Source organism: Botrytis deweyae (assembly GCF_014898535.1).
Source record: "Botrytis deweyae strain B1 chromosome Unknown BDEW_047, whole genome shotgun sequence".
In the NCBI taxonomy this organism is placed as follows: Eukaryota; Fungi; Ascomycota; class Leotiomycetes; order Helotiales; family Sclerotiniaceae; genus Botrytis; species Botrytis deweyae.
The window spans coordinates 95,128-123,047 of NW_024066254.1; the positions used below are offsets into that span (position 1 = coordinate 95,128).

General features: G+C 43.3%; 10 protein-coding genes across 10 annotated transcripts; 6 read left to right on the top strand and 4 right to left on the bottom strand.

Annotated features, from left to right (window-relative positions):
- Positions 1-217: 217 nt before the first annotated feature.
- EAE98_011352 (uncharacterized protein) lies at positions 218-1,503 on the top strand (the record flags this gene model as incomplete). The annotated part of the gene is made up of 8 exons (XM_038958974.1): positions 218-268; positions 378-459; positions 522-616; positions 670-869; positions 1,067-1,121; positions 1,234-1,312; positions 1,364-1,437; positions 1,489-1,503. The coding sequence occupies exons 2-8, from the start codon at positions 390-392 to the stop codon at positions 1,501-1,503; spliced, it is 588 nt and encodes a 195-aa protein (XP_038804653.1). The 5' UTR covers positions 218-268; positions 378-389.
- A 172-nt stretch (positions 1,504-1,675) lies between these two features.
- EAE98_011353 (uncharacterized protein) lies at positions 1,676-2,930 on the top strand (the record flags this gene model as incomplete). The annotated part of the gene is made up of 6 exons (XM_038958975.1): positions 1,676-1,926; positions 1,983-2,048; positions 2,195-2,204; positions 2,263-2,411; positions 2,464-2,479; positions 2,631-2,930. The coding sequence occupies 6 exons, from the start codon at positions 1,676-1,678 to the stop codon at positions 2,928-2,930; spliced, it is 792 nt and encodes a 263-aa protein (XP_038804654.1).
- Positions 2,931-3,441: 511 nt separating this feature from the next.
- Positions 3,442-4,046, top strand: EAE98_011354 (uncharacterized protein; the record flags this gene model as incomplete). The annotated part of the gene is made up of 3 exons (XM_038958976.1): positions 3,442-3,456; positions 3,605-3,730; positions 3,780-4,046. The coding sequence occupies 3 exons, from the start codon at positions 3,442-3,444 to the stop codon at positions 4,044-4,046; spliced, it is 408 nt and encodes a 135-aa protein (XP_038804655.1).
- Positions 4,047-7,534: 3,488 nt separating this feature from the next.
- On the bottom strand, positions 7,535-10,355 carry EAE98_011355 (uncharacterized protein; the record flags this gene model as incomplete). The annotated part of the gene is made up of 2 exons (XM_038958977.1): positions 7,535-9,156; positions 9,347-10,355. 2 exons carry the CDS (start codon positions 10,353-10,355, stop codon positions 7,535-7,537), a joined length of 2,631 nt encoding a protein of 876 aa, XP_038804656.1.
- A 1,201-nt stretch (positions 10,356-11,556) lies between these two features.
- Positions 11,557-13,926, top strand: EAE98_011356 (uncharacterized protein; the record flags this gene model as incomplete). Its single annotated transcript, XM_038958978.1, has 11 exons — positions 11,557-11,784; positions 11,840-11,885; positions 11,935-11,965; positions 12,018-12,069; positions 12,118-12,292; positions 12,351-12,442; positions 12,493-12,500; positions 12,526-13,055; positions 13,118-13,278; positions 13,377-13,652; positions 13,765-13,926. 11 exons carry the CDS (start codon positions 11,557-11,559, stop codon positions 13,924-13,926), a joined length of 1,761 nt encoding a protein of 586 aa, XP_038804657.1.
- A 327-nt stretch (positions 13,927-14,253) lies between these two features.
- EAE98_011357 (uncharacterized protein) lies at positions 14,254-16,110 on the bottom strand (the record flags this gene model as incomplete). The annotated part of the gene is made up of 5 exons (XM_038958979.1): positions 14,254-14,546; positions 14,620-15,019; positions 15,073-15,416; positions 15,476-15,652; positions 15,711-16,110. The coding sequence occupies 5 exons, from the start codon at positions 16,108-16,110 to the stop codon at positions 14,254-14,256; spliced, it is 1,614 nt and encodes a 537-aa protein (XP_038804658.1).
- A 730-nt stretch (positions 16,111-16,840) lies between these two features.
- On the top strand, positions 16,841-18,400 carry EAE98_011358 (uncharacterized protein; the record flags this gene model as incomplete). The annotated part of the gene is made up of 7 exons (XM_038958980.1): positions 16,841-17,024; positions 17,075-17,131; positions 17,187-17,254; positions 17,305-17,372; positions 17,428-17,712; positions 17,806-17,901; positions 18,007-18,400. The coding sequence occupies 7 exons, from the start codon at positions 16,841-16,843 to the stop codon at positions 18,398-18,400; spliced, it is 1,152 nt and encodes a 383-aa protein (XP_038804659.1).
- An 863-nt stretch (positions 18,401-19,263) lies between these two features.
- Positions 19,264-20,432, bottom strand: EAE98_011359 (uncharacterized protein; the record flags this gene model as incomplete). The annotated part of the gene is made up of 3 exons (XM_038958981.1): positions 19,264-19,375; positions 19,478-19,765; positions 19,837-20,432. 3 exons carry the CDS (start codon positions 20,430-20,432, stop codon positions 19,264-19,266), a joined length of 996 nt encoding a protein of 331 aa, XP_038804660.1.
- A 564-nt stretch (positions 20,433-20,996) lies between these two features.
- Positions 20,997-23,959, top strand: EAE98_011360 (uncharacterized protein; the record flags this gene model as incomplete). Its single annotated transcript, XM_038958982.1, has 4 exons — positions 20,997-21,467; positions 21,525-21,700; positions 21,759-22,066; positions 22,602-23,959. The coding sequence occupies 4 exons, from the start codon at positions 20,997-20,999 to the stop codon at positions 23,957-23,959; spliced, it is 2,313 nt and encodes a 770-aa protein (XP_038804661.1).
- Positions 23,960-24,347: 388 nt separating this feature from the next.
- EAE98_011361 (uncharacterized protein) lies at positions 24,348-26,668 on the bottom strand (the record flags this gene model as incomplete). Its single annotated transcript, XM_038958983.1, has 2 exons — positions 24,348-26,250; positions 26,314-26,668. The coding sequence occupies 2 exons, from the start codon at positions 26,666-26,668 to the stop codon at positions 24,932-24,934; spliced, it is 1,674 nt and encodes a 557-aa protein (XP_038804662.1). The 3' UTR covers positions 24,348-24,931.
- Between the last annotated feature and the right edge of the window lie 1,252 nt (positions 26,669-27,920).

Below are 27,920 nucleotides of genomic sequence, written 5' to 3' on the forward strand. Positions count from 1 at the left end.
GCCATCTAACTCGATTGCCCTATGGGCTCCGTCCTCTCAATGCGAAACCAGTTCAAATAGGTATGTGAGATCGAAGGCTTCCAATTTATTTCATCACCGGCATCCACTTGTCATCTTACATCTATTGGATACTTGATGGAGATCGAAAGAATAACTTACTAACAATCAATTCTGCTTCAGCGATGATCAACCAATCTTTCAAAAATAACACGGAGAGGCAGGGCATCCATAAGTTCCTGACCTCTCAAAGTGAAACAAATACAAAAAGGTATGTGAAAATAAAATCTTCCCCACTCACAGTTGTTGCATACCATCATCATCTTTGACTGCCGCGTCAACCTGGACGTGATCACATGCTAACCCTCTATTTTCTCCAGAGCTTTGAGCAGATGAGAAAACGCGACTGGAGCGGCCAACCTCGGTCTTACCCACCGCAGGTGGTGCCAAGATTATTGGCAGGTATGTTCATCCCATCTCTCCCAATTCATGCTGAGAAATTTGCTAACCATGTGAATTCACAGGTAATTGGAGGACTGAAATGACGCAATTATATGACAAGCCATGGCGGAGTGGGAGTTGGCTCCCTGCAGTTGCCAGAACTCATCAACAATCACAAGTCTTGAGGGAACCAGCTCCTACTCCTGCCTAGCTTAGCTCACAGGCTTTGAGCGCATTGATGAGAATCATCAGTCACTTGCGACTGATGATTCAAGTGATCAGATGCTGCTCTCTGAGCCTGAAATGTCAAATTTGACCTCGGGCCTCGGAGGCATTGAATTACAGCCTGTTGCTCAGAGTGAGAACAGTGCTTATAGAAAGAGGAGGTCTGCTGGGAAATTTAGTGGTGGCGCGTGCTGTGCGACTTTCAGGTAAGTTTCTTCTTTCTGCTTAAACAAAGCCGTCGCTTGCTGACTCTACATTGGTAGATCAAGAATTGATTAGGCAAAGAAGTCTGGGGAAATATGGTGGTGGTGTGGTGGTGGGGGATTCAAGTAAGTTTTCTTTGCTCTTCTCTTCTCACCTTGAGTTGATTTTGAGATGTGTCCTTGCTAAATAAGTTGATCAGTGGTCGTCGGATGACTGAGACGAAGAAGTCTGTGGGGAGATATGGTGGTGGTGTGGTGGGGGGCACCTCAAGTAAGTTTTTTTCTCATCCGTCCAACTTCTTTCTTCCTTCTTTCGATCCACTTGATTCAACTTGATTTTCGTGACAAGACTAACACATTCAAGCAGAAGACAATGGAGGATCCCGGTACCAACGATTCTGAGGTTGAGCCACCTCAAAAGGCTAGAACTCCTCTTCCGAGTCCAGGTGAATAAAACTCCATGCTCGTGTACGATCTTTGCTAACTCGATAAAAAAGCAAAAAATGAGAACTTGGCAACCAACAATCGTTTACTCCCAACCCAGGTTGTGGCCTGCGTGGTCCAATCAGGTGTAAGTGACATCCATCTCCCACATTTCAGAAGAACTAGCTGACTAACTTAGAACTCCAAGATTTAGGGGCCTATTCGAAAATGCCTTCTTGTGCTGATTTCTAGGCTCTGTTTTCTTTCTCTGTTTGACCTCTCTTTCGGCAGAAAATGAGGTCGCAATCGCGCGATAGAAATTCAACCGAGCAAGAACAGAGAAAGAACACAGAGCCTAGAAAACAGTGGTGCTCAGGTAACTTTCCATGTACCAACTGAGTGTTGGGGGTCCGGCTTGTACCTTTAACAACGACTGTGTTCGTGGTCGAAGATTGCAAATACAGCCGGACCCTCAACACTCAGTACCTACCGACTGTACCACAAGACAACAGCCACCGTCTGTGAATGACTTTTGGACGTCAACTCCGGAACAACTCGATAACCAGCCGGGCCGCTTCAACCTCAGTAGCAGCACTCAAGTAGCACTGATTATGGTTCTTGCTCCCATCTTGAACAAGTAAGCTGTCCTTTTACAAGCGGCATAATTTGAGTAAAGGCTAACCTCACCATCAGATATTATAATGACCAAAAGAGCATGGGGGAAATCAACGTGGTGGTTTTCTTTGGACGAAAATTGTGGTGATGGACTGTGTAGTAGCTATTAGCGTTACGTAACAATAAACTTTTTTCTCTCTAGCCGTCTCCGGACGTGCCTCTATCGATGTGAATTCACTGAGCTGTGATTGTGAGGTGGAATAAATTCAAGGTACTGGTCTCAAAGTTAGTATTCTTCCGGTATGTCGAGACCTTCCATCATCCTTTTCGAACCTTTGCTAACGGCGCTTTTCTGCAGATCGATCTTCAGTCTTCCGAGTTTCTCGTCTTCTTTTTGGGAGGGTGGACCACGATCAATATTGACCTGTGCACTGCTGTTTCGACGATCCTAGAAAGATCACAGTTGGTGCAGTCTTTGAAGTCCTCGCGGTTCAAGTTTTTCGAACTGTAAGTCATTCATTTGGTGTCATGAGAAACCCATTTCTGACTCTTCTAGTAGCTGCCCAAAGTTTTGTGTAAGACGCTGAGTACCAACACTGCGAGATGAAGCTACTCCAGTGACTAATCCATGGGGTTGAACGGGCTTAATTGGCTCAACCTTGAAGTGGAGTCCGCACCGCACAAGCTAATTGGCGAGATTGTCACGGTAGCTGCAATAGCTCGCAGCCATGGACTGGTTTCTCATCAAATCACAAGCTTTCCAAATCATCAACCTGGCATAATCCAGCTCATCTTTCGCAAATTCAAGCCGGGGTGCCGACCAATACTCGCTCACGTCTCAGGAACGAGAGAGCTTCTCTCAAATCCCAGACGGTGGTGGACTCCGAAGCTGAAGATGATATGCGAGAGCCTAGAAGCGAACTTGAGGCTTTACCACGATCAACACCAGCATGCTATCATATTGCAGACTTCTTGGGCTTGACCCCAAGAATGCGAAGGTCATGGGTTCCGGCCTCGAGAACCTAAGATGGTATGCGAGAGCCTGGAACCACGAACTTAAGCTTCCACCACGATCTTAAGCTTTCACCACGATCAACACCAGCACACATGTACACCCCTTTCAGGGAGGCAAATGGCATGCGAGAGCATACAATGGGGAACTTGGGCTTCTTCCACAAACAAGACCAGCGATGTTGGAGATGGCGGTGCAAACATATACATAACCGATTGCATCTTGCCTGGTGTTCGCACGTACACCGAGAGCTATCTCCTGCGGATCAACCAGAAAGTTTTAAGGCTCCGGAGGTACCACGATTAACACCAGCAAGCCATTGAGGCATTTAACTTGCAAGCCCGATGCAAGGAGTATGCCAAGTTACAGTGCGACTTGGTTCAGCAACAGATCCGACGTGTGCGGGAGTTGGGACCAAGTCACATTGCAACTTGGCATACTCTATTTTTTTGTCATAGTTCTGTATATTAGTTTATTAGATAGCAATATATCTTATTCCCCTCAGCCGCCTCGGCGTGCACAGTCATGGTGGTGATTATCGTGAGTGTCGTGATCATGCTTGTGTTTTTGTTTTGTTGGTAGGTGAACTCCCAGAAAGCTCGAATTCACGCGAAACATTTTCGTGCTACATTTGTTAACCTTTTTGCAGCAGTTTTCTACGACTTTTCCGTGAGAATTTAATCGATAGAAGGAGATTCCAGGACTACATGCCGCTGCCAATACTTCTGGCTCCTCTGCTCGTGGGTGCATCAAGTCGAACGGAAACCCACAAATGATCGCAGAATTTGCGCCTTTGTCTGCTCAATCTCTTTTCGTAGGTTTAGAACATCGCAATTATTTTCGAGTGTACTAATCATGGATAGTACCCAGTTGTACCCAATTGGTCAAGTCTACGACCAAGAAGCTACACGACTTTGCTTACGAATTATTTTTCGAAAGTTTCGCTAGCAGCGATGGAGGAGTCTCGTACTCAGCGCGACAAGAGAGGTCAAATGTCTCCAACCCAAGAGGAGTATAATCGAGTTACGGCTTCGGTCTCCGTCGCGGTCCTCGCGAAGCAGCTACACGACTTTGCTTACGACACCACTGGTAACAGCAAATACCCTGGGCAGGGCAGCTCACAACAATAATATGTGGCGCCCTCTCCACTCACCACCTGACCTTGCCCGGGCAAAAATATCGTTGAGGCAACGGTCGTCGCGAGAACAGTGCCAGCTATCGTCAAGAAGCTGGTCAAATGTATTCAAATTACAATGAAACTTTGGACCGCTAAAATATGTCATTAACCTATCATTGACGGGACATTGCTCCAGATCAAGGAAGAGCTTCTATTCAGAGAGTTGGAGGTGTTGTCACTCCTCTTACACAAAGCGCATACAAGTGGGGATACTGCAGAACTTCATGTGCCCCGCCCCTCAGGACGTCAAAAGAAGCAGTACAAATTTCGACGGAGACGATATCTTCAACTTCGTTTTCCCAAGAGAATTCTGCACTTCCTCTCTGAATGATCGCTTGATCGCAATCCCACTGAGCATCTCAATCCAACTATCCTTACGACTGCCAGCGATGAGCCTCTAACAGAGTAGAAACTGAAAAAGAGCACGCAGCCTCCGACAAAGATCTCAATCCCAATTCACTAATTTGTTGCCCTCTTTCGATTCTTGCTCTGTTGGAGATTGAAAGTGCTCAGAACAACACCAGAAGGTGCTAAGGCCGCACTAGTCTCATTAAGAAGGAATTCTCAAGACTCAAGGAACTCAATGCCGAGGTCATGAGAACATAAAAACTCACGAAGGACTAGTTTGAAGGTAGTCATACGGGCGATGGCCGCTGGCTAGCGCTCTTCACACTGGCCATCACTGATGTTCAACACAGAGACAAATGATACGGTTGTGATGAGTTTGTTTGCAACAGGATCCTCATCAGCGTGTGCAAGGTCGAAGGCGTCGAAGTCGTTAAAAATTGCTATCCTGATTGCTGGACCCTTGCGGCTTACTTGCTTCGGGTGTTTCTGTATTTATGACGGGATCCAATGAAGCGTCGATGGTAGTTATGGTTGGTTGGAGAGCCACTTCGTCCATTTAGTGTCGATTTTAGTTGTGTGAAAAACTGTTGTTGATAGCTTAGCTGAAGTAGATGAATTTGAAAAGTGCTTGCTAAGCTTGCGTGTTGCCAAATCACCCATTCAAGGTGATATTTTGTGTTGCATAAGAGTTTTGTGTCACGGAGACCTTGTGTGGCCCAGATGAATGAGTGATCATTTGAGCGTCAAGAATTTATTTTACATCCATCTCCTCAATTGTAATATACCAATTATTCCATACAAAAACACTGCTCTCCGCTTTGTATTGACGTATATGAAATATTGAAGTTGTTCTTAAGACAAATGTTCTTCCTGAGCTTCCAAAATGATTTCATCCAAAGCTTTCCAGGCATCTTCAACTTCTTTTAACCTTGGATCTTCAAGAAACAAAGGTATATCCCAATCATGCTTCCTGCCGATTGCAGTAAACATCTGAGCATCATGTGGTCCTAAACACAATCAGCACAGATCCATATTCGTTTTGTAAAGGTGTTATACCAATAACATTGACAGCTTGCTTTGCCATATAGTAAGAAATTGATTCATCCTGATTTCCATGCACGATAATTGTCTTGCCAGACCCTTTCCATACCTCACTTTTCAATCTTTGATCAGCGCCTCTTCACAACACGAGTAGTTTGTTCTCTTGAACTAACCATAAGAAGAATGAAGAAAGGTCTTTAAATTCACCCCCAGGCAAAGTTTCGTATGCAGGATCACGAGAAAAGTTCGGAAGAAGAGAGGATGAGTTGAATATTGGGAAGAAAGAAGGTGTTGGGTTGATGCGTGGGGGGCTTGTGAGGAAATGCGCGAATCGAGATTCGAGATAGGGCGTTTCGTTGAAAAGAGTTTTGCTACTTGAGAAATAGTGGAGGTGAGAGATGGGGTTTGGCAATGTATGATCGATAAGCACCGAGGAAACTTCAGTCCAGAGTTTCAAGTCATGCCGATCGATAACCTAGAAGTACAAACCAGAGCTTGAACCCATGAGAATGATGTTTATTTTCTCATTTTCGAGTCTCTTAAAGTAAAGAAGCTCCAGGAGCCTTTTGTGTATAAAGTAGTATGCGGATATCACATCTTCCAACATGTCTTGAGCACTAGCTTGCGGAATGAGACGATAATCTGGGCTAATAATAGGTCAATCTCGAACTAGACAGGATTGAACGATATGAGGAGGAAGATTTCCTCGATCCAAACCTGTAAGTCCCCCACTATGGAGGTAAAGTACTGCGGTTGAGACTGAAGTGAGAGAAGACGAGTGAATGATGTCGACTTTTAGGTCGAGGTCATCCATACTTCTGAAGATATGATTAGATCTGGAGGATATGGTTTGGTTTCTGCTACTTTGATGATTCAGACTTGAAGTAGGATATCTGAAATCAAAGATATGCTCTTTAGACTCAAGTGAGGTCTCTGTGTAAGTAGACTCTTGATGGTAGGTACTGAGGCACCTCGTTTTTTGTAATAGTCGAAGAGCTGTGCATTTGATTACTTTTTCGAAGTTGATGATTAAATATTAAGATATTTCGAGGGAAGGTTGAAAATCCTTGATGAGAGTACGTGTCATGATGTTCAAACATTCCGAACTTGATATTTGCAATTGGTTTGTAGAATTTCTAGCTTACATTGTTATATGTATACTTCTTCCAGTGAGTATTAGTCCAATCTTGTTCAGTTGACCAAGAAGAATAGACCGTTACCCAAGCCAATCTCCATGATCTCGATTATCAACGAAATCAATGTTGGTATCTCAATAGGCAGTCGTCTCTATAGACAGAAGAAAACAGATAGGTCCAGGGTTACTTCTGGATGGAGTGTGCTTGAATTGCCTCTCTTCTGCTTGTACCAAAGACATGAAGGCTATGAGAAAGAATGATTACCAGAGATGGGAACGATCAGAAGAGGAAGTATGGGATATCAAGTCGAGAAGTTTAATCAAATATCAGGTGATCTTGGATTTTGTTTGTTGATGGTCCGAGTGCTGATCTAGGTATCTCCTCACCTCCTGAGTTTGTCATTCACTGCTTCAAATTGTTTTGTTACATAGCTCAATGAGCTTATTATTTTGCTAAAGAGTTGATACTCATCTATGTACACAGGTCTGCATATCTTTATTTCATGACTAAACGTAAATGAAAGTTCAGAAACAAAAGCCTTTCAAGCAGTTCAATCGATTGACCTCCATCTCAGTGTCTGGCGTACGCGTTCTCATTGACATCTCATTCCTTTTCAATCATCAAATTCACTGCACAGTTGCAGGTCAAATATCAGATATGACTATGAGATACAAAACTTTAGCATTTCAAAAATTCTCACTATATCAACACACAACCAACACAATTCTCAGATTACCTCCCATGAAAGCCAGCCCATGTTGGCTTCTCAGAGCTACCCCGTGGTTTATTGATCGAAGAAGGAACCCGGCCATGTCGCCCGAGTGTATTTGTGGAGAGGCTGTAGACACGGAGTTGGCACCAATAGCGGAAGCTAACGATAGTTCTTGGTTGTATTGGCTGCAGCTACCGCTGCCACTCACTTCTTCTTCTTCTTTGTCTTTTTGTTGGCAGGCTCCGCAGAGGAAGAAGCAGGTCTTTTTCCTACCGTCTTTCCAGCTAGGGAATTCGGAGCCGGAACACCTGGAGCTGCGGAGCCTGGAGGTGGAAGATTTTCAAAAGCCACTTTCTTACCGGCGGGCTTGGTAGCAGGTTTGGCGGCAGGTTTGGCGGCAGGTACTGCTACAGGATTTGCTGCAGGGTTGGCTGCTGGTTTGGCTGCTGGTTTAGCTGCTGGTTTGGCTGCTGGTTTAGCTGCTGGTTTGGCTGCTGGTTTAGCTACTGGTTTAGCTGCAGGGTTGGCGGCAGGGTTGGCGGTAGGGTTGGCGGTAGGGTTGGCGGCTGGTTTAGCTGCAGGTTTGGGGGGTTTATCGTAACCCAAGTCCTTTCTCAAAGTACTCAAAATTCGATTCCACCTGACTGGATCCAGTTCAATACCCCAGGCTCCATCTATTGGCTCAAGGTTATCATCATCAATCCTGCCAACTCGACCTTCATAATCGATTATCCAAGTTGCAGGATCGTTGACGTCACCTTTACCTAACTCCACCACTATCTCTGTTGCAAAAAATGGGGGCATCTTAGGTGGACCAGCATCTTTTGCGATATCTACTAGGACGCGTCTCATAGGTAGGAAATGGCCAGACTCAGCCGGCTTAGGCACTTGACCTCCCGCGGGTTGGACCGCACTATTGTTCTTTTCATCGTGCTCGACAAGCTTGGCCAACATCGAGACCTTCGTTCTCCCATAATCTTTGGTGACCATGCCGCGAGCTTTGCAGTGGTTTCTTAGGTCTTTTATTTTGAAATCATCTGCTTTCATAGTTGGTCTATACCTGTATTTGGGATCTGATTTATTGGAGGAATTTAATAATGTTTGTTTACCAGGCGTAATCGAAGTGTTTGGTTTCTTTTTGGTACCCGAGACTGCTATGGGAAGCCTGTCGGGGAGCTTCCATGCTTTTTCCAAGAATTGAAGGTTACGAGGTTTGACTCTTCCTTTTGTTCCGTCCATTCTTATCATCCGAGGGTATAGATTCTTGAGCGGTTCTTGTGTGTCAAGCAGAAATTCGCCATCCTCAAATTCGAAACCTCCAACAAATTTCTTTGCTGGATCATTTGGATTAGCGTATCTTGCATTGATCTTCGTGGTCGGCTCGATGGTACGGTGAACTACGAATTCTTGCCATAGACCCTTGTCATCTGATACAACGCCCACTCTTCTGATAATATTGGCAGCAGTTGCTCCAGCAGCATCGTGTGCTTCCCTGAGGGAGTCCTTCACAATTCTTTTTAAACATTTCAGTGGTGCAAAGCCGATATCCCCGGGGGTTTCAACATCATTCAAAAAATATGGACTTCTTTGCACCCACATGAAACCGGCGGGTGCGTCATTAACTGGAGGGTTCGTTGGCAGTCTAACAAAGTTACCAGCGTATAATCTGAGCTCATTGACATCTTGATGCTCTTCAAGGTCGGGATTATATCCTTCGACGTCAGCTGTAACAATCCAGACTCCTTCATCCAAATAAGCATCTAGGTCGTGTTCAAACCACGAATTGCTTTCTTCAATCAATTCCTCATCTAGATTCCTGTGCAATGCTTTTAAAAGTCATAAGAGTTAGCGACTAATTTTCAAGAGATATCGAAGAAGAAAACGGGATATTGAGAAATTCAGGGTACGTGGGAAAAAGAGAGAAGTCCATGTCCAAAGACGAAGAGAAGTCAACCTTCACATTAGAAAATGTCATTGGGTGTATAAAAAGCGCGGAAATTTGAACTGGTTACGAACTTGAAAATCCCATCCAGTGGCTCATGGCATCGTTCTTCTTTTTCCGATGCAGTGATTTGATTTCATTCTCATAATTGTCGTTATAGAGCCACAGTATTGGGCGAACCCCGTCTCCATAAGCCTGGGCCGCTGTTGGTGACTTGTACCCCGTATCCCATACCTTATTGATAGGATCCCACTGAACATTGAAGCCATGTAAAATGTGACCAATAACATAGTTTGTTCCGTAAGTCCTATTCAAATGCATGAGAACTGCCTGGAGGACATTGATATCATAATTTTGGGTTGAGTTTGGTACTATCCCGGTGACCTGTCTCATGATTTGTCTCTCAGTAAGTGGATTCCCCTGAGGATCCGCAAAAACGAGAACACCCAGAGACCTGAGGAATTCCATAACGTCCTTATAAAATTGGGGGCCCGTCTTGTACAGTTGTAATTCTTTGGCAGTTGGATTATCTGCCAGGGGGACAGGTGTGCCCTCAGGAGCCGCAAGGTCTCGAAGTGCACCATAACTGTAAACCAGAGCATGAAGGCCACAGAGTTGACCTGCGCCAGATGTTGATACTGGATGGATCCCTGCACCCATTAATGGTAATAAATTTGCCCTGGCTACACCAGGAAACCAAAGGTCGACAGGGGCATTTCTGGCTGCGACTGCATTTGCATCATCGACAATTGGTGGTGCACTTTCAAATGGTATTGCTGGTCCCTGACCTGGCTCGTCTCCTTGAGAGTCTTGAGAGCTTTGTGAGTCAGCTGGCGACACTGGCTCTGGTGGCAGCTTTCCTGACGCTTTATCTGCCGCTGCTTTAGCTGCCGCTATTGCATCTGCCACTGCTTGATCTTCCCTTGCCATATCTTCTTCTAGTTGCTGCTGCTCTAGTAGATCTGCCGCTGCTTGATCTGCTGCTGCTTGATCTGCCGCTGATAGCCCTGGCGCTGCAGCGGGTGGGACTGCAGGCGATGGAGCTGCGGACCCTGGTACGTTCGGTGGCTTTTTTGGCCCCATTTTGTGTGTGGATTATCCTCCAATTTGTAGATAAAATATATTTTCTCGCAGATAAGCAAACTTCACTGAATCTATGTCAAGTTATCATAACCCAAAGCATACTTTTCATAAAATGTTAAGATTCAAGATTTTGTATTCATTCCAGCTCTTTGTTGGGCTCCCGGACACCCCTTTATTTCGCGAGCGCCCCGTTTCTTAGTACAGTCTATAAAGAAAAATTATAGCATTCATTCCGCATTTGGATAATGGAGGTGCCGATTCTTTCAAACGACATGGAAAATGAAAGGGATAGTAGTTAAGCATGTCAAAATTTAATTGTGATTGTGATGTTGGACGCTTTTGGCTTTGGGGGATTTCATTGAAATTTTGATATTGACGGGAAGTTTGTACTTTTTGTACAGTATTAAATCACAAAGTAATTTCAGATCACAGACTCATCGATTTATTGGCTGATATCAATTGCGTATTGGAAATAGATTAATCTCTCAGCCCGCCTGTCCCTGTGACAAAACATGAATGATTGACCAAAATTATGCAGAAGTTTTTTTTTTTTGCAATTTTCAATCATGCACACGTTGCTCAACGTATTGTTGGCAAATTTAAAATACTAGACTTACTAATAATTGAGTTTCGTTACTTCGTGCAATTGAATTTCCATACCCAAACGAAAGTCTTTGACATTAGATAGAGGTGATGATTATTTTCGTCATTGATAAATTATGTCATGTACCAACAACATCATCATCATCTCAGAACGTTTCCAAAAGTATATTTTCCAGATTGAGTAACATGTTGTTGATGTGGCTTGATTTATATTTATGACGGTCTAATTTGATTCAAACTGTACAATTGAGCTCTCTTCATCATCTTTCCAATAATTTTCAACAAGCTACCTGTCCACATATCACAGCATGAGCAGCCGTCCACTAACTCGGATTTAGTTTACAAATCCTTCCACTTGTTTTAAGATTCATTAGAAAAATAGACACACTGGTAGGGAGCGGGAATTACTCCGTTTAAAGGCCCCGTGCGATTTGAGCTATGGATGTTCAATCCCGTCGCAAGGCAACGGCGCAATATAATCACTCCGCCCCCGTTCCACCCAAAATGTACTATGCACCAAAATACTTAAAATAGCTGCATCCTGTAGCACAGTGTGCATTTTCGTGATATCGGCTGTTGTTTTTCTCTTTCCGCTCATATGAATACCCAAGAGTCGCCAAATCGAGACATCTCACTTCTCGAGTCGATTGAGAAAGGGCGTGTCCCTGAAACAATTGCTACTGATTCTATTGGTGTCAGAAATGGCGGAGAAGATTTGAATACAATCGAGCAGCAATATGTCACGGGCTCGAAACTCCATTTGATTGTATTTTCTTTGACTCTAGCTTGTTTCATCATGACATTGAGTTCATCGGTCCTGGCAACGGTTTGTGAACAAGTCTTTATATTCCAATGTTTTTCTTTACTGAACTTCATATTAGGCTATACCACGAATCACAAGTGAGTTTCACTCTGTGGAAGACATCGGTAAGCTGCCGTGCTTACGTCCTTCATTCTCTTGACTAAACATTCACAGGATGGTATGGAAGTGCTTATTTGCTTTCAAAGTGAGTTTGCATCTTCATGAAAGAGAGCCACAGTACTGATTCTTGCGCCTAGCTGCGCTATGCAACCACTAAGTGGCAAATTTTATACCTATTTTTCGCTCAAAGTAAGACTTGCAACCCCTCACAACATTCAAAACTTACTGATAGTCTAGTACACATTCCTTTGTTTCCTTGCAATATTTGAATTGGGTGCGTTAATCTGCGGTGTATCAAGAGACTCAGATATGTTGATTGTAGGTAGAGCAATTCAAGGATGTGGTGGATCCGGTGTTCTTAATGGCGCTCTTACGATTCTTGCTGCTGCTGCTCCTATCTCAAAACGACCAAGTATGTATTCTCCTATCCTCTTCTTAATGTGTACAATTAGTTCTGACTCACATATGAGTTCTTATTGGTATAATAATGTCTACTGCATCTATTGGACAGGTGATTGGACCTCTCATTGGTGGTGCATTGACTCAACATGCTTCTTGGAGAGTGAGTAGATTTAGTGCTCTTCTGGTTGTTCCTTACTAACAAATTTCTAGTGGTGTACGTATGTATATCCTTAATAATTCAAGAATAAAGATAATCCTAACACCTCTAGGCTTCTTTCTCAATCTACCCACCGGTTTTCTAACCGCGCTCGTCATCTTCTTAATTCATATCCCCAACATTCACAACCCTGTTTGCACTTCATGGTCTTCAAAAAAGAAATTCCTAAATCTCGATCCATGTGGTTTTATCCTTTTCACTCCTACCATCATATCATCTCTTCTAACTCTCGAATGGGGCGGCTCTTCCTATTCCTGGTCATCAGCTACTATTATCGGTCTGTTTTGCACCTCTTTTGTTCTCTTTCTGTTATTCCTCTACTGGGAATACAGCTTGGGAGAAAACGCAATGATCCCACTTGATATGTTGAGAAAGAGAATAGTGTATAGTGGATGTTTGACGGGAATGCTTAATCAAGGAGGTTTAGTAGTAGTCTCGTATTATCTACCGGTTTGGTTCCAGACTATCAAAGGAGTTTCGCCTACAGAAAGCGGGGTGAGAACGCTACCGACTTTCTTGGCCACTATTGGGTGTTCGGTTATCGCCGGGAGTTTGGGTATGTTCTTTCTCCGTTGCATCGATTGAATTAATTCAAGAGATATGACTGATATGCGAAAGTTTCTCGACTTGGATATTTCACCCCCTGGGCCATTATGGGCTGTGTGTGTTCGGCTATCGGATCTGGTTGTATGAGTTTGTTTAACGTCAATACTGTGGCGGGCGAATTGATTGGCTTTCAGATCTTGGTTGGTGCTGGACGAGGAATGCTTTCTCAAATGGTATATGCAGACTTCTGTTACTGATATCTCTTATATATACCCTAGATCCCGTTCTTTCTTCCTACATCATCTCTAAGCAGTCACTAAAATTTCGTTAGCCCATAACAGCGATTCAAAACTCTCTCCCCGCCACAGATATTGCGATCGGCTCATCTCTCGCTACCTTGTCCGGATACTTCGGCAGCGCAATTTTCCTATCTTTCGCCTCAACAATCTTTACAAATTCTTTGACGAAGGAACTAGCTAAGTATGTACCAAATATCGATGCAGAAGCCATAATAGCAAGTGGCGCTACAGGATTGAGGGATTTGGTGACGGGCGCGGAGTTGGAGAGGGTACTAATGGCATACAATGAAAGCTTGATCAGATGTTCTGTGAGTCGCTTCTTATTCCAGCCCGTCAGCTTTTGTCTTTTAGGTGGATGTGAGAGGAGTTTTTCGATATGAGTGATGGATGTGAGTGAGTAGCTAATGAATCATACATTAGTACCTTGCAGCTGGAGGATCAGGTGCAGCGTTTCTGTGCAGTTTCGGATTAGGATGGGGAACAGTGAAGAAGAAGAATAAGCAGGAAGGAGATCAGGAAAGGGGAGAGAATCCAGCTAAAAGCAACAATCCGGAGTCCATGGTGAAGGAGGGAAAAGCTTGAAAGTTCGGGAATCTCAGGACCCTGAATTCTTCCATGGAATTTTTAGGTTAGACAGTTTGTGTGAATAGCATTTCAATTTCATAATAGGATCTACTCAACAAACTTAAAATCACATCTAAATTCAATTGGGAATAGAAAAAAATCGGTTCTCATCAGGTAATTCTGTTATCTCTCTGAGAGTTTACACCTGGAAATATATGAGGGGCACAGGTGTCAGTGATCTTAATTACATAACCAATATTCATATCCATTCCTCATTCCTCACCCCTCTGCCCACCTCATTATCTTCCATTAGTAAAGCAGTCGGTCCACCCACTCATTCCACTCTTATCTTTTCTTGAAAACTAATTCACACCTTGGAATTCCGCTAGTAAAATGATCCTTAACATTGCCAAAGAACTCCTCCTCGTCAAACTTTACATTCTTCGGGAACATTACCTCGTACTCAGCGACCGATCTCCCAATCACAGAACGCAGTTCCATCATTGCGAGACCTTTTCCGATGCAATTGTATACACCCATAGAGAATGGTAAGTATGCTGACTTATTGATAATGAGATCCGAGCGTATCGTCCAACGCTCCGGAATGAATTTGTTTGGATACTTGAAGTTACGAGGATCTCGAATTAAGAGTTAGAAATTCAGCGTTTAAAGAGCAGAGAGTAATGGCGGATTATTGAAAAAACTACTTACCACGGTGAAGTTGCCAGGTTGCGATACTGACAATTGTGTCGCCAGGTATATATACCGTTCCAATAGTCAGTCCTCCCTTGGGAGTGACTCTCTGAGAGTTGAATGTAACAGGAGCGTACAATCTCAGTACTTCTTGAATGATACCATCAAGTAATGGAGTCGATGTTCCATTGCTATATGTCCCATCTTCAAACAGTGGTCTCAGCTCTTCAAAGAGTCGAGCTTGATATTCAGGATAATGGGCAAGATGAATGAAGATTGCCGTAAGGGCTGATGCAGTAGTATCACTGCCTGCTCCAATGATTACGCGAGAATCGCCGTTGAGAAGAGCGCGTCCAGCAGGAGTATTTTCCGTATGCTGTATGAGATGACCTACTATATCTGGCTTAGGGTTCTTCATCTGTTGAATTATTAGCCCATCTATAGTTGAAAGGGAGGATCTGGAGTTCAAACATCTCTTCGTGCCTCTACCTGAGAAGCCGACCAATCATTAAATTCCTTCATTGGCCCCCCAAGAAAACTTAGCACGTCAATAACTGTGAACATCCATGGAATATGAACTACCGCTCCAAGAGCAGAAATACCAGATTGAATATTATCGAGAACTTTCTTGGCTGCAGCTGTTTCCTTCCCATTCAAGAATTCAGTGTGGATACCAAATGCCAATGCACTCATCACATCGTAACTGTATTGAACACATAACTCATTAATTACTAATGGATCTTCCCCCCCTTTTGACAGACGAGCAAGAAACGATGTGGTGAACTCTGCGATGCGGGGTCCATAATCAGCGAGAGCTGGAGTTTAATCATCAGTCACATGACATCCGAAAAATAAAAGTGGAGAATCCAAATACATTGCTTGAAGGCCAAGTCCCAGATCTTTCTTCTTTTTCTGTGGAAGTCCGAGTCTCTCGTCGTATGCAAAGATTCTGGGGATGTCGAGCCATAGAACGGTCCTTTATGCAACTTAGATGAAGCGCCAAGGATCACACTAATGGCTGCAGGATCGAAAATTATGAGTTCGCGAGGTCCTTGACATTAATTAACTTGGGATGAATCAGAAAAGTTACTTCTTTTGGATGTCATTACCTGTCCGGACATAATCCCCATACTCCTCCTTCAATTGTCCAGCAACTTGGTACCACCTGACTTTCGATTCGATGACTTTTCCCAGACTCCAAAATTTGGAGAGTCTAGCACCAAAAGGACCGGGGAAATTACGTAGCGGATGGAAAAAGGCTCGATAAACAAGGATATTTGTCCACAGCGAAAGGATGGTCGTCGCGACAAGGCTAGAGGCAAGTCTTTGAGCTTGCCAGAATGTTAGGATGTCGACATGGCTATCATATTGAAGTAGTATCGAGAGAACAATGTGGGATGCTATGACCGCAAAAAGAATGGAGAACGGATAACGATCGAATTCCCTGTTCCTTACGATATTGTGAAAGAATGCACCTGCTGCAATGGCTGTGATGTACAAGGTCGACATTGTTGCTATTGGTGACGGTTTTATCCAACGAACAACCTCGTTGGTAGTTTGCAACGAAGAAAAGCAAAAAAGAGGGAAAAATCAATCATGCAGCGATAACTTGGACCTCGAAATATGTCGTCCGAAAAGGGAAGGTGGAGAATGTATGCACGTAAGCATGCACGTTGACAGTAGGCTCTCTTCCGTATGGAGGAGCGTTGTGAGTCGTGACCTTTTCTTTTCTTTATATGACGACGAGCGTGTGGGGTCTGACTTCTTTTGATCATGATCTATCTGGCCGTTGCATACTCGTAGTCTAGAATTCATTGTTCTTTTTCTTCTTGCAATTCAGCTCGTTTTCATTCAACTAGTATCAATGACTATTGATATGGTAAAATTCGTAAATTCATTTCCCGACAACCTAGGTTATGCAGGAGAGAAATATCAGCTCCACATCGGGCCAATCATACATACACTTTCAGCTACAACCCATGTCGTTATTCGCCTGCCGAGTCCCGGGTCTCACAAACTCTCAAATTCTTTTTTGGAAAAAGCAGTATACTCTGCATCCGATCATTAGACTGTCATCTATTGGAAAAGGTTGGTCGAATTCGGGATGCCGACAATGATGATCAAGAATCGAAGTCGTTTCTTGTTCAGACATATAGTCAAGAATGTGTCCTCCTTTGAATCTACTCTTCATCGAGTATGAACATTCTTTCAAGCAAGATTCAAAGCACGAAGAGTAAATATGTCAACCGGACTCCTTCCAGCGCCCCCTGGTGTAACACCAGATTTAAATCCATCTGCTCTGTCAAGTACCCAGGTGGCTTTCATTATTGCATACACCATTACACTTGGTCTGGCTAGTAGTACTCTTGGTATCCGATTGTACACAAGGATTAGTATCATGAAATCTTTTGGTTTGGATGATGGTAGGTTTTTTGTCTACGGCGGTCGAAGAGGATGCTGATCTGTGATATAGTTGCGATTATTCTTTCATATGCATGTTCAATAGCATATTTTGCTATCACTATCGATTGTAGGTGATGGATCAATTCGCGAAGAATAGAATAACCATGCTGATTGATGGATAGGTATGAGATTTGGATTCGGTAGACATCTATGGGAAGTCACCGCTGAACAAATGGCCCTCTATCTTACAGTTAGTCAATGCCTTTCAATTCATACCCCATCTTTTACTCACCGACCTAGAAACTCAGCCCTATGGTATCTACCTACGCTTGGGCCCCCGCATTCACCAAATTGTCCATTCTCATCCTGTAAGTTCCTCCCATTGGCAGTGTCAAAAAAGTCCTTGAACTAAGTACTCCCAAGCCTTTATCGACTCAATCCAAGCATCTATTTCCGTACAGGTTGTTGCGTCGTCGCCGGGATAATCATAATCTACACTCTCGCCATATCTCTAATAATAGCTATTCCATGCGTGCCCACCAATCCCGCGAATGGTGCATGTCTCAACCAATGTGGGCTCTGGCAAGCAATCTTCAACATTCTGACAGATGCTGCCATTCTTATACTCCCATCACATATGCTATATCTCTTGAAGCTGCCGTTGAGGCAAAAATTGGCGGTTGCATCAATTTTTTCAACGGGTATTTTGTGTGTTCAACCCCTCTCCTTGCTGCTCAAACACTATTTGAGAAAGCCGTCTCACTTGTATCTGGAAGACTTTGCTAACATAATTATTGACAGTGTGATAATCATCTGTATAGTCCGCATAACATACATTATGGCTCTTCAAAATAATCCAGATGTACTATACACTCAAGGCAGAGCAGCAGTATGGTCGTTCGTACTCCTCTTTCTTTTGCCATTTTTCCTTGATCTTCATGCATCTAATCTCTGACTTCCCGCACTCAAAATTTCAAAGACTAACTCAGACTGCACCACCAGATCCGTAGAAATAAACATTGGAATTTTCTGCAATACCCTTGTCGTTCTCCGTCCTTTCATCCGTCAATACTTTCCAGGTCTCTTCTCTTCTCACCTCATATCCGACGATCCTCGTCAAACACCTGATCCGGAAGCAAATATTGAATCTAAAAAGCGAAGAATTGGAAAATTGAGGAAGAAGAATTCGTTGACTCTTACAACGATGGATCATCAGATGGATACAATCGATAAACAACCAGGAATAACGAGGGAGTATGAGGTAAGTGTTGAGAGAAGTGGTGGCGAGGGAACTAGTGATGAGAGTTCAGGAAAAGAGAAGGAGAGGGAAGATGAAACGGAGAGTATGGAGCGAATGATTAGGCGGGTGAATGTGGATGGAGGTGATAGATTGTGATGGGGAGATGAATGGGAAATTGATTCAATCGGTCACTGGCAGATGTGAAAAGAAGGAGAGAGAGTTAATGACCGCTCACAGACAGGAATGAAAGAGTCCCGAAATTGCCTCTGCAAAAACAGCAGATGGTCTTGCACATTCACTCAATACATGAGCTTCAACAAGATACAAAACAAGGAACACCAATAATTTCCTCAAAAAAACCAACGAGGATGATGGGCTCTTGGGGGTTTTCAGAAAAACAGCATGAAAAGATACATTTGGATTGAACGGGTTGAAAATAGACAAAAGACGAAATATAAGGCGTTTGGTTGGGTAATAGTGCGAGTTGTATATTCTATGTTGAACGTTTCGCATGAGTACTTTGTTCTTAGAAAATGAATGGGTATGCAATAATTTTGGGTACATTTGAAAGAATGAATGTATTTTTATGGCAAAGAAAAAGAGGGTTGAATTTGCATTTTGGGTGATATCATGGGCTTCGTGAGACTGGTGTGATGAATGGAAATTGTTGATGGAGGGTTATGGGGATATGGCAGTGTGAAGGGGGGTGACTGTTGCCCTGTTTTCAAGTACCTAGTTGTTGGGTAATGATAACTTCGTTCATAAATTTCATCATGCGCCACTTGGCGAAACTTCTTTCAAGTCTGATTTGATTAGGTATGTTTTTATCCATTCTCGAAATTTCAAGGATAGATAATTAACAGTTATAAGACGAGTAGGATTATAATCATACTATGTGTATTCTCAATATAGCCGCAAATCTATCCGCGCCACTCGACACTCTAACAGAACTCCAAAACTCTACAAACAAACTCTTCCTTCTAATTCTCCACCTTCTTGTTGCCTCGAGAATCTTACCACTAAATGATTGAGGAAACACCAGGTTGGATTTTCTCCAGCTCCGTCACTAATTGTTCCCATACCTTCTTCTGCAACTTCATACCCTCGGGCCCTCTTACAAGTGGACCGGTCCTATACTTGAAATTAGCAATGTTTCCTTTCAGAACAATCTATCATCCACTTCCACACTCCCTCATCACTGTCCAAAAATATAGCAGAAAAAGAGATGCCTACTCAGCGATCAAACAATCAGCCATATATTCCCCATGACTTTCTTCCCCTGCCGCAATTCCCGCCACCAGAGCGCGACTTCCCACTTCGGTGCTACGTGCAAGCAGAGTACTCAAGAGCCAATTTTTGACTCTATCAAATCCCGTATTTTCGCGAAAGAAATCGGATTTGCACGCTCCGGGCGTCATGCAATTGACAATGACAGATGGAGATACGGATTCCGGGTCACGAGTAAGTTTCTGAGCTAGCTCGCGGACTCCGAGCACTTGGAGAAGTTTCGTGGTGGAGTATCTGGTTATTGTTAGTACATGGGTTTTAGAATGGGGATCTTTGAGTGACGATAGAGAGGAAAGATGGCCCACCTTTCCAAATCTAGTTCTGATGTTTTTTCGTTGTTCAACGCCTTGAAAATATCCTTCTCCTTCCTTTCTTTGAATTTGGTGATACAGTGCAAATCCGAAGCCACAATCGAAATTCTAGGCTGGATATCGAATTCCTTCGCTGACTCTTTCAATTTTGGTAGTATCCCCAGGACTAACTGAAAAGTCCCAATTACATTCGTCATAACCGTACTTTCATATCCTTCCACCAGCTTGAAATATTTCGTCATAATCCCCGCATTAGCAAGTACGGCATCAACTCTGGGGAGTTTGCCGACTTTTGCACAGAAAGCTTGAATAGATGATGGAGATTGCATATCCAGAGACCAAACTTCGATGCTGGACTCTGGACGACCGGTGCTGGCTAGGATGGATGCTTTTGCGGCTTGACCTTTGGATTGAGAACGCACGGCGAGGATTAGGAGATGGGCATTGAGACGGGAAACGTGACGAGCGGCTTCGAGACCGAGACCGGTGTTGGATCCGGTTATGATTATGGTTTCATCCGTGAAGTTGCGGGTTGGGATAGGGAGAGTGACGAATAATTGAGAATAGAGAAAGGAGGTGAACCAGCCCATGATGTTGATTGGAGTAGTAATGTAAGAAAATCAACCAATGTGTTTGAGCACGAAAGTCACTGCTCGTCTCTGATAACAAGTATAGAAGTCTGTAAAGGTAGATGAGGGAGAATACAACGAAAACTGAGAGAGGTACGTCGTTAGGTATACATATATATATGTACCAATAACAGGCAAGAACACAATGGAATCATTTGCGTCATTATATTTCTTTTCGTACAACTAGTACTCTTACAAACACAGAAATTACAAATTAACAATCAAAAGCGGACGAAAATGCGGACGATATGTCTGAGAAGTAAATACATTGAGTCTTCAGCTCGGACGCTTATGTAAGAGTCTGAACCAATTAAACAATGCTTCGGACGAAAGTTCGGACGAAGTTCAATTTTGTGCTTGTGATCTAGTCCCGACAAGGCTAGTATGCATTCATACTCCTCCTGATCAATCGGCCAACATTGGACGGTAGAAGTATCGTTGTTGTTTATAATCAAAACGATCTCTTTCATCCATCATGGACAAAAAATCATCCGAAATCTCCCTCTCAAAGGAATTCACGTGAAAATGCTACCTCAATCTCATCCCACTCTTCAAAAGGGCATGCGAAAAGGAACACGTAGTTGTTACGAATGTCGGAAACGAAAGGTTCGATGTATTTTCACGAAAGAATCCGAGATATGTGGAAATTGTGAATTGAAAGCTCGAAGATGTACTGAGCAGAGAAGAGAACTGATCCAAGCGGGAAATGTTTATACGAGAGAGAGTCTTAGAGAGAAGATTAAGAGACTTGAAGCGGTGATTGAAGATTATGGTAGGAAGAGTAGTAGTACTGCTCCTGATGAGGTGAATAAGAGTTTGAATATTGACTTGGGAGATGTACGGGAGGAGAACCACAGTTCGGAGTCTATTCCGTTGGAATTGGGAGCGAAACGTACACCAGCATCTACCCCATCGTCACTTGAGACTCCAGCTTCAGTTGATGAAACTTCCTCTCAAGATATCGATCCCATCGTGACACTTTTCCATAACGCTATCGTGAGCTTTACTTCTTTTCACTGTTCTCAACCCTTCTGCTACTAAGATACCGGGTAGTGGAGAAGCCATAGCTCTGATTTAATTCCTGAACGCATTTCTAAGCTTGACAAAGCTGAAAATCCAGCAACTGCGAAGAAACATATTCGGACTCGCGAATTATTGCTTTCTGGTCTTATTCCCCCAGCACTCCGTGAAATAGTGGTCAACGCAACATGTTCCTGGTGGTATACATGGTAAAAGCATTTTTGACTCCCAACCATTACCTAGTCCTCGTTACTAAAATCCCAATAGGCGACCACTTGGTTCCATGCTCCAATCATCAACCGGTGACGTGAGTTCAACACTTCCAGATTTTATACTCTGGGCTCTTGAATCACCTGATCCACCGATAATTGGTATAGCAATACTTTGTATTGCAGTTTGTCTTCAACAATTAGATACTCGAATCCATCAGTATATTATTCGTCAACTCCCTTCCTTACCCGGTACACTATTTCAGGAATACTTTGAAAAGGTAGAGAGACTTGTTGTAAATGATGGAGATTATGCTAGTACAAAAGAGGGTATTGAGACGATTGTTTTTGCGGCCAAGATCTACAGTGTGTAATTTCGATTTCTCTTTTTTGTAATTGAGAAGCATGATCTTCTAGATTCCTATTTCTGGTAATCATCTGTATTTCGACACCGAAGGAAATTTCAGACCAGACACCTGATTCGATAAGTTTCGAATTCGTGAGAATTGAGCTCTGGGCCGAAAATTGACTCATTGAGAGTTCATTGACTCTAGGTTTTGGTTTTAAATTCCCCTCAGAGAATGAATCTGCGATAAAAGTTTTTCGAGCGCTGCGAGCTGAGGGGGTCTGGGAGCTTGCCCCCATAAATGAAACTCAACTGAAAGTGACACTCCGCTGGCCCTCCTGGGGCCACTGCCGTAGAGGCAGACTAGGAGATAGAGAGTAAATGAAAATCTCAAATGTGGCAGATGAAATCTTAGTTCGAGTTTCTTCATACGAGACTGTAGGAATGGACTTCCAAAACCCATATTATCTTCTAAGCATTTCTCGAACTCCGAAATTCTCATAATTCCCTCTAAACTTATATACCGTTCAAATCCGATAATACTGACTTCCTCAGTGAATCTCGGTCTTAACAGAAAATGCTGGATTTTAACCCACCAAGCAATATCCTATAGCCAACTTCTCAATCTCCACCGTCCACATCTTTCCACCGACAAAAATTCCCTCGAAAGAAATCAAAGAATACAATCTTGGCTTTCCTTATGCGCAGGAGATGTATATCTCTCACTTCTTCTTGGACTTCCTTACGCTGCAGATGGTCGTACCATTCCTACCACTCACAATCAAGAAAACCCTACCGCCCAATTCCACCACAACCTCATCATCCTTTCCTCCAAAGTAATCGATCGAAATCAACGTGGTCTCCACCTCTTCATCCCCCGCACCCAAAAAATCCAAACCTCCCTCCACACCATAACCCAAACCCTCCCCCCCGCATTTTGGGACCCCCAAACCACCCTCTCCCAAAACAAAATCTCCCGCCCAGAATACCTCGAACAAATCGCCGCTCAATGTTGGTACTACCACCTCCTCGTCCTCCTCCACATGCCCCTCATGCTACAATCCATCCTCGATCCCACCCTCGAAAACCACCGCACACAATGTCTCAGCGCCGCACGCAATCTCCTCCGAATCTGGCACATCATGCGCTCGGACATGCACAGCGCATTCGAAATGGTAAAACTCATCGACTACCAAGCATTCGTCTGTTCCACCCTCCTAATCCTCAGCATGCTCGGCTACGGAAGCTGCGAGAATGGAGGAAGAGATGAAGATGAAAATGAAAATGAACATCACGATCGAGAGTTGCTCGCGCGTACGATTGCAATGCTCGCGCAAGCGGGAGATTCACTCGGGAATTTGGTCGCGAAACAAGCGGTGCAGGGATTGGAAAGTTTGTTGCAGATGGGGAGGGGAAATTGTCCGAGGAAACAGGGGGGGAAGATGGGGGAGGGTGAGGATTTCTCTATGGGAAGTCCGTACGCGAAAATCGTGGTGCCGTATGTAGGTGTGATTACGATTTCGCCGGGGGAGTATTATGAGAATATTGAAGCTGCGGTTGATGTTGTTACGGGAATGCAAACGGAAATGCATACTCAAAATCAAACTCAAACTCAAAATCAAAGTACCCCATTTTCATTTTCACTAGAAAGTAATCCCAATCCCAATCACGATCAAGATCAATATCATGAGGCATTGCGAAACGGAGATGCATCAAATCATCATAATACAAACACGCGATATGAAGAGCCCGGTACGTCTGGAGAAGCGAGAGAAGTACCGGGAGATACACAGGGACAGAGACAGATACAGATGGAATGGACATCGATTGATTTTGATTGGGCGAGCAATCTGACGGCGGGGTTTGAAGACGATTGGGCGTGGTTGAATGGGTTGGGGGGTTTGTTGTTGTGAATGTTGTTGTGGGGGATTAGTGGTTGGTTGGTTATGAAAGGAAAGGGAGGGGAGAGGAGAGAAGTGGCGAATTTTTTTGGCGGGGGGGGGGGGGAGTATCTGGGCAGTAGGTAGAATTTAAATTTAGAGAGTTAGTTGGTTAAATGGGTGGTGGCAATGTGCAATGTGGTATATCGATTGTATTGTTTGGATGAAGTTTATTTATCGAACCAGATTACATGTAAACACGATCACGGTACCTATCGTAGATACTTATTAGAAAGAATACCGACCGATGAACCAGTGCTTAGGTAATTTACGTTATCGAATAGAGATATAAGATCTTTTGCTTTTATATCGTAGGTAATGGAGCTCTTCTTCATTACATTTTTCTATTATTAGCATAGGCGTTTTCAATCTCACGACACGCACACTGCAATTTGTGGCAGTTTCACCGCTCTGATGTTGAAGCGAGAAATTAAGGAAGGGAACAACCACCTCCCTCGTGGATTGTCAATATTACCAAATGTACATTTCTGATGTGACTTCGCTTGTCAATGAAAAGAGCGGAACATCATCCTCTGTCGGCCAGTCATCGGATAATAGGGGACTATTTGCCGAAAAAAAGTTCAGAGGTAAAGCAGTAACTTGTGAATTGTCGTGGAGATGATAGTCGTGACTGCCAGAGAATTGTCCAGTTAATATTTCTGTCGTGGTATTCATTGAATCCTCCTGGAAAGTGTTATCATTGAAAGAAGACGGCGATATCGGTTCGACAATTCCCTGTTGGCGGAGCATATTCGAACGGATGTCTACATTCGAAGCCTGTTCCGGGGATCGGCCTCCTGAAGAATGTCGTATGTCACCAAAGACACTTCGAATTTGCTGGCTACTGGACCGCAAAAATTTGCTGTCCCTATCATGAACATAAATTGTCGTGGCGTCTTGTAGGAGCTGGCCGATCTCCGAGTACCGAGCAGATTGGGGATTCAGTCATCCAAAATGGTTTACGATTGCAATTCCTCGTCTGAGCCCTGTGCTTAACGGCCAGCCTCTTTGATCAAAATCATCCAGGTAGGCAAGTCCAAGACATAGCACCGAAATAAAGACACTGCTGATCATGAAGGGCTGACGTTGAGGCATTTCTTGTCCGTAAACGGTCTCATGAGCCACATATATACCTTTGATCGCCGAGTCAACACATGCATCTGCGTAAGTATTGAAGTCCGTATTAGAGGAAGATGGCGCCTCGCTATGGCTGAAGTTTCCAGCATTGTGGCAGACCTTGAAAGTGAGAAATGGTCGAGAGCGTAGGATGATCGAATAATAGTATGCGATTTTCACATGACCACGACCAAGTCGGTGAGAAAATCCAAGGCTTTGATTTGCAACCGGTTCATCCAAACCGTCAATCTTAAGCATACGAGGTAACGCTTCCGTCCATTCGCGGTGTTGTCTTGAGATACTTCTTGCCAGGTCGAGCGAGACAGCTCTTCTAGAGTACACTTCTACTAAAATGCGTTCAAAGACATGGCATATTCTGAGAATGGCGGAAGTGACCTGCGAAGGCACATGCTGGCTCTCTCTGCTGGCGGGCTGATCTACCGAAGTCCAGGGAATATTGCAATCGGTGTCTGAGGTGGCAGGTGGCCTTCCCATCGATGCACTGAGAAAAAGATCACAAACTCGTAGAGTCTTCCAGGTCCGCTCTCGGGATATGCCCTCCTGCGGAACAAACGCAACGTTTGTCTCATGGCGGTGAATTCCAAGAGCATAAGCAGCTCTGACCGCCACTCCTAAATTAGTGAAAGCCCCGTTGCTTCGGCATGCCGCAAGCATGTAGTAGGTGATCAAGATGAACGACTGGACCGTCAACAAACTTGGATCATCCATAGGTGTAAACGTTGCAATTTGACGACCGTAACCAAAACACTTCTCGGCAATGATCTCGTCTGATTCATCTCGAGCTCTTCCTTGTGCCCCGATCGCGAGTGCAAGATAAATGATGGGCGACTCTAGCTTTTCTCTTCGTGAAGAATCTTCGATCCAGGTCGGCAGCTTATCTAACAACCATGAGGGGTCGAAAAGGTCCATGATACCACTTACAGCTTGAAAGAACTGATCTGCAAGAGAAAGAGCTTCAGCAAGATCGAGTAGAGGTTCGTGGACATTATCAAAACGAACCGCTGGCGTGGTTTCGATCATCAGGTGACGCAGGGAATCTGAAGTGAATTCACAAGGGCCCACTGCAACCATCACAGCTCTCCTTACAGTCTGAAGAAAGGACAACGAGGCTGATTGGCCGACATAAACTAAACATGGTCAGCAAACGTTGACCGCTTTAGCTCCTGATTTAGAGTTGAACCAAGACATACTGAATCTACCCTTACTGTCACGTAGCATTCTGGAGACTTTGGGCTTGGACGCCGCATTCAAAACCGTATTGTCGCCTTCATTGAGAGTTTCAGACGGTGCGAGATCATCAAGCTCACACAGTGCATGATGATCTTCCCTTGCGCTGTGGTTGCTGCTGCCTCTGTCCTCGCACAGAAGAGGCTTTGCAACATCTGGTGCCTGGGTTTTTGTATACTGACAAGCCTCTTCTCGATGTCGGGATTTACACTGCCCGCAGGGAGTACCACCACTACACTTCCCCTTGCGTCTCTTGTAGCTGTCACATGCTTGTGCTACTCGTCTTCGACGGAGTGGATCAACCTTGTTGCGCGGCATCTTGGAACAACAAGCGCCAGGCACTTTTGAGATTCATTTCTGGTGTATGAAAGTGTTTGTGTTAGGTGGAAATTTGGCTACGTTGCATCGAGAATTGCGGGGGGAGCGGGGTAGATGCTGCGCCGCTATAGGCAGAACAGACAAGCTCACTGTCTCAACCAAAGTACCTAACGCATGTATGTGAGTTTTGAAATAGCTCTAGGAAGTCGCATCTGTCAACTTTACAAAGCTGATAAGCCATTGCCCGTAACGCCCGTAGCATAATTACCTCGTGCATGGCCGAATTAACAGCGATTTAACGTCAACCAGGTCTGTGCTTCTATACACCGGCACTTGATCGGCATTAGTCAAAATCGCCAGGTGCGCTGTGATTTACCAGAAATGATTCGCTAGAAAGCTCTTGTTTCCATGGAAATTTCGCGATATGTGCGGACATGGAATGGCTGTTACTTCGACCGTGGATAGCTACTGAGGCCGATTTGAATCATTTGACATAAACCCCAAAAATAGATTTGTACCTAATGAAAAAAGAAATTTTAAAATCTATATAATATATTTATAGAAATCTTATAAAGAAAAATATAACTCAACTTTATTGAGAACTTTTTATAAAATAAATTATATTATTGAATAGTCTTTAGAGTTAGCTTTATTTTTCTATTTTTAGAATCCATTTCGAAGTTTTCTATAGGAAGTGTATTAATATTTAAAATCTATTTTCAAATAGTTTTTCTTTTTGTATATAAATCATTCTAACATAAGTAAAATAAGTTTAGTAATAATTCCTTATCTCAAGTTCGAGTTCGAACTTATCTCGTTTAAATTATATAATTAATAAATAGAAATTTCTTATCTCAAACTCGAGCGTGAACTTATCCTGTTTAAACTATATAATTAATAAATAGAAATTCCTTATCTCACTTAAATTATATAACTAATATAATTCTCAATTAATATATATAATATTAATATAAGTATTTAATTTAATATACAACATTAAAGGAATTAATGAAATAAAAAGAAAAGAAATATTATTAATAATTAGAACTCAAAAAATCGATTAATATATTTTTTTTTAAATTATTTCGAAAATTGAAATTTATATTCAATTTAATATTATTTGAATAATAAAAGCTTTAATATTCAAAATTAATAATTATTCAAATTTATTAGAACATTTTTAAATTAAATAAAAATTTCAATTTTTGAAATATTTCAGAAATAAATTTATTAATCGATTCCTTGAATTCTA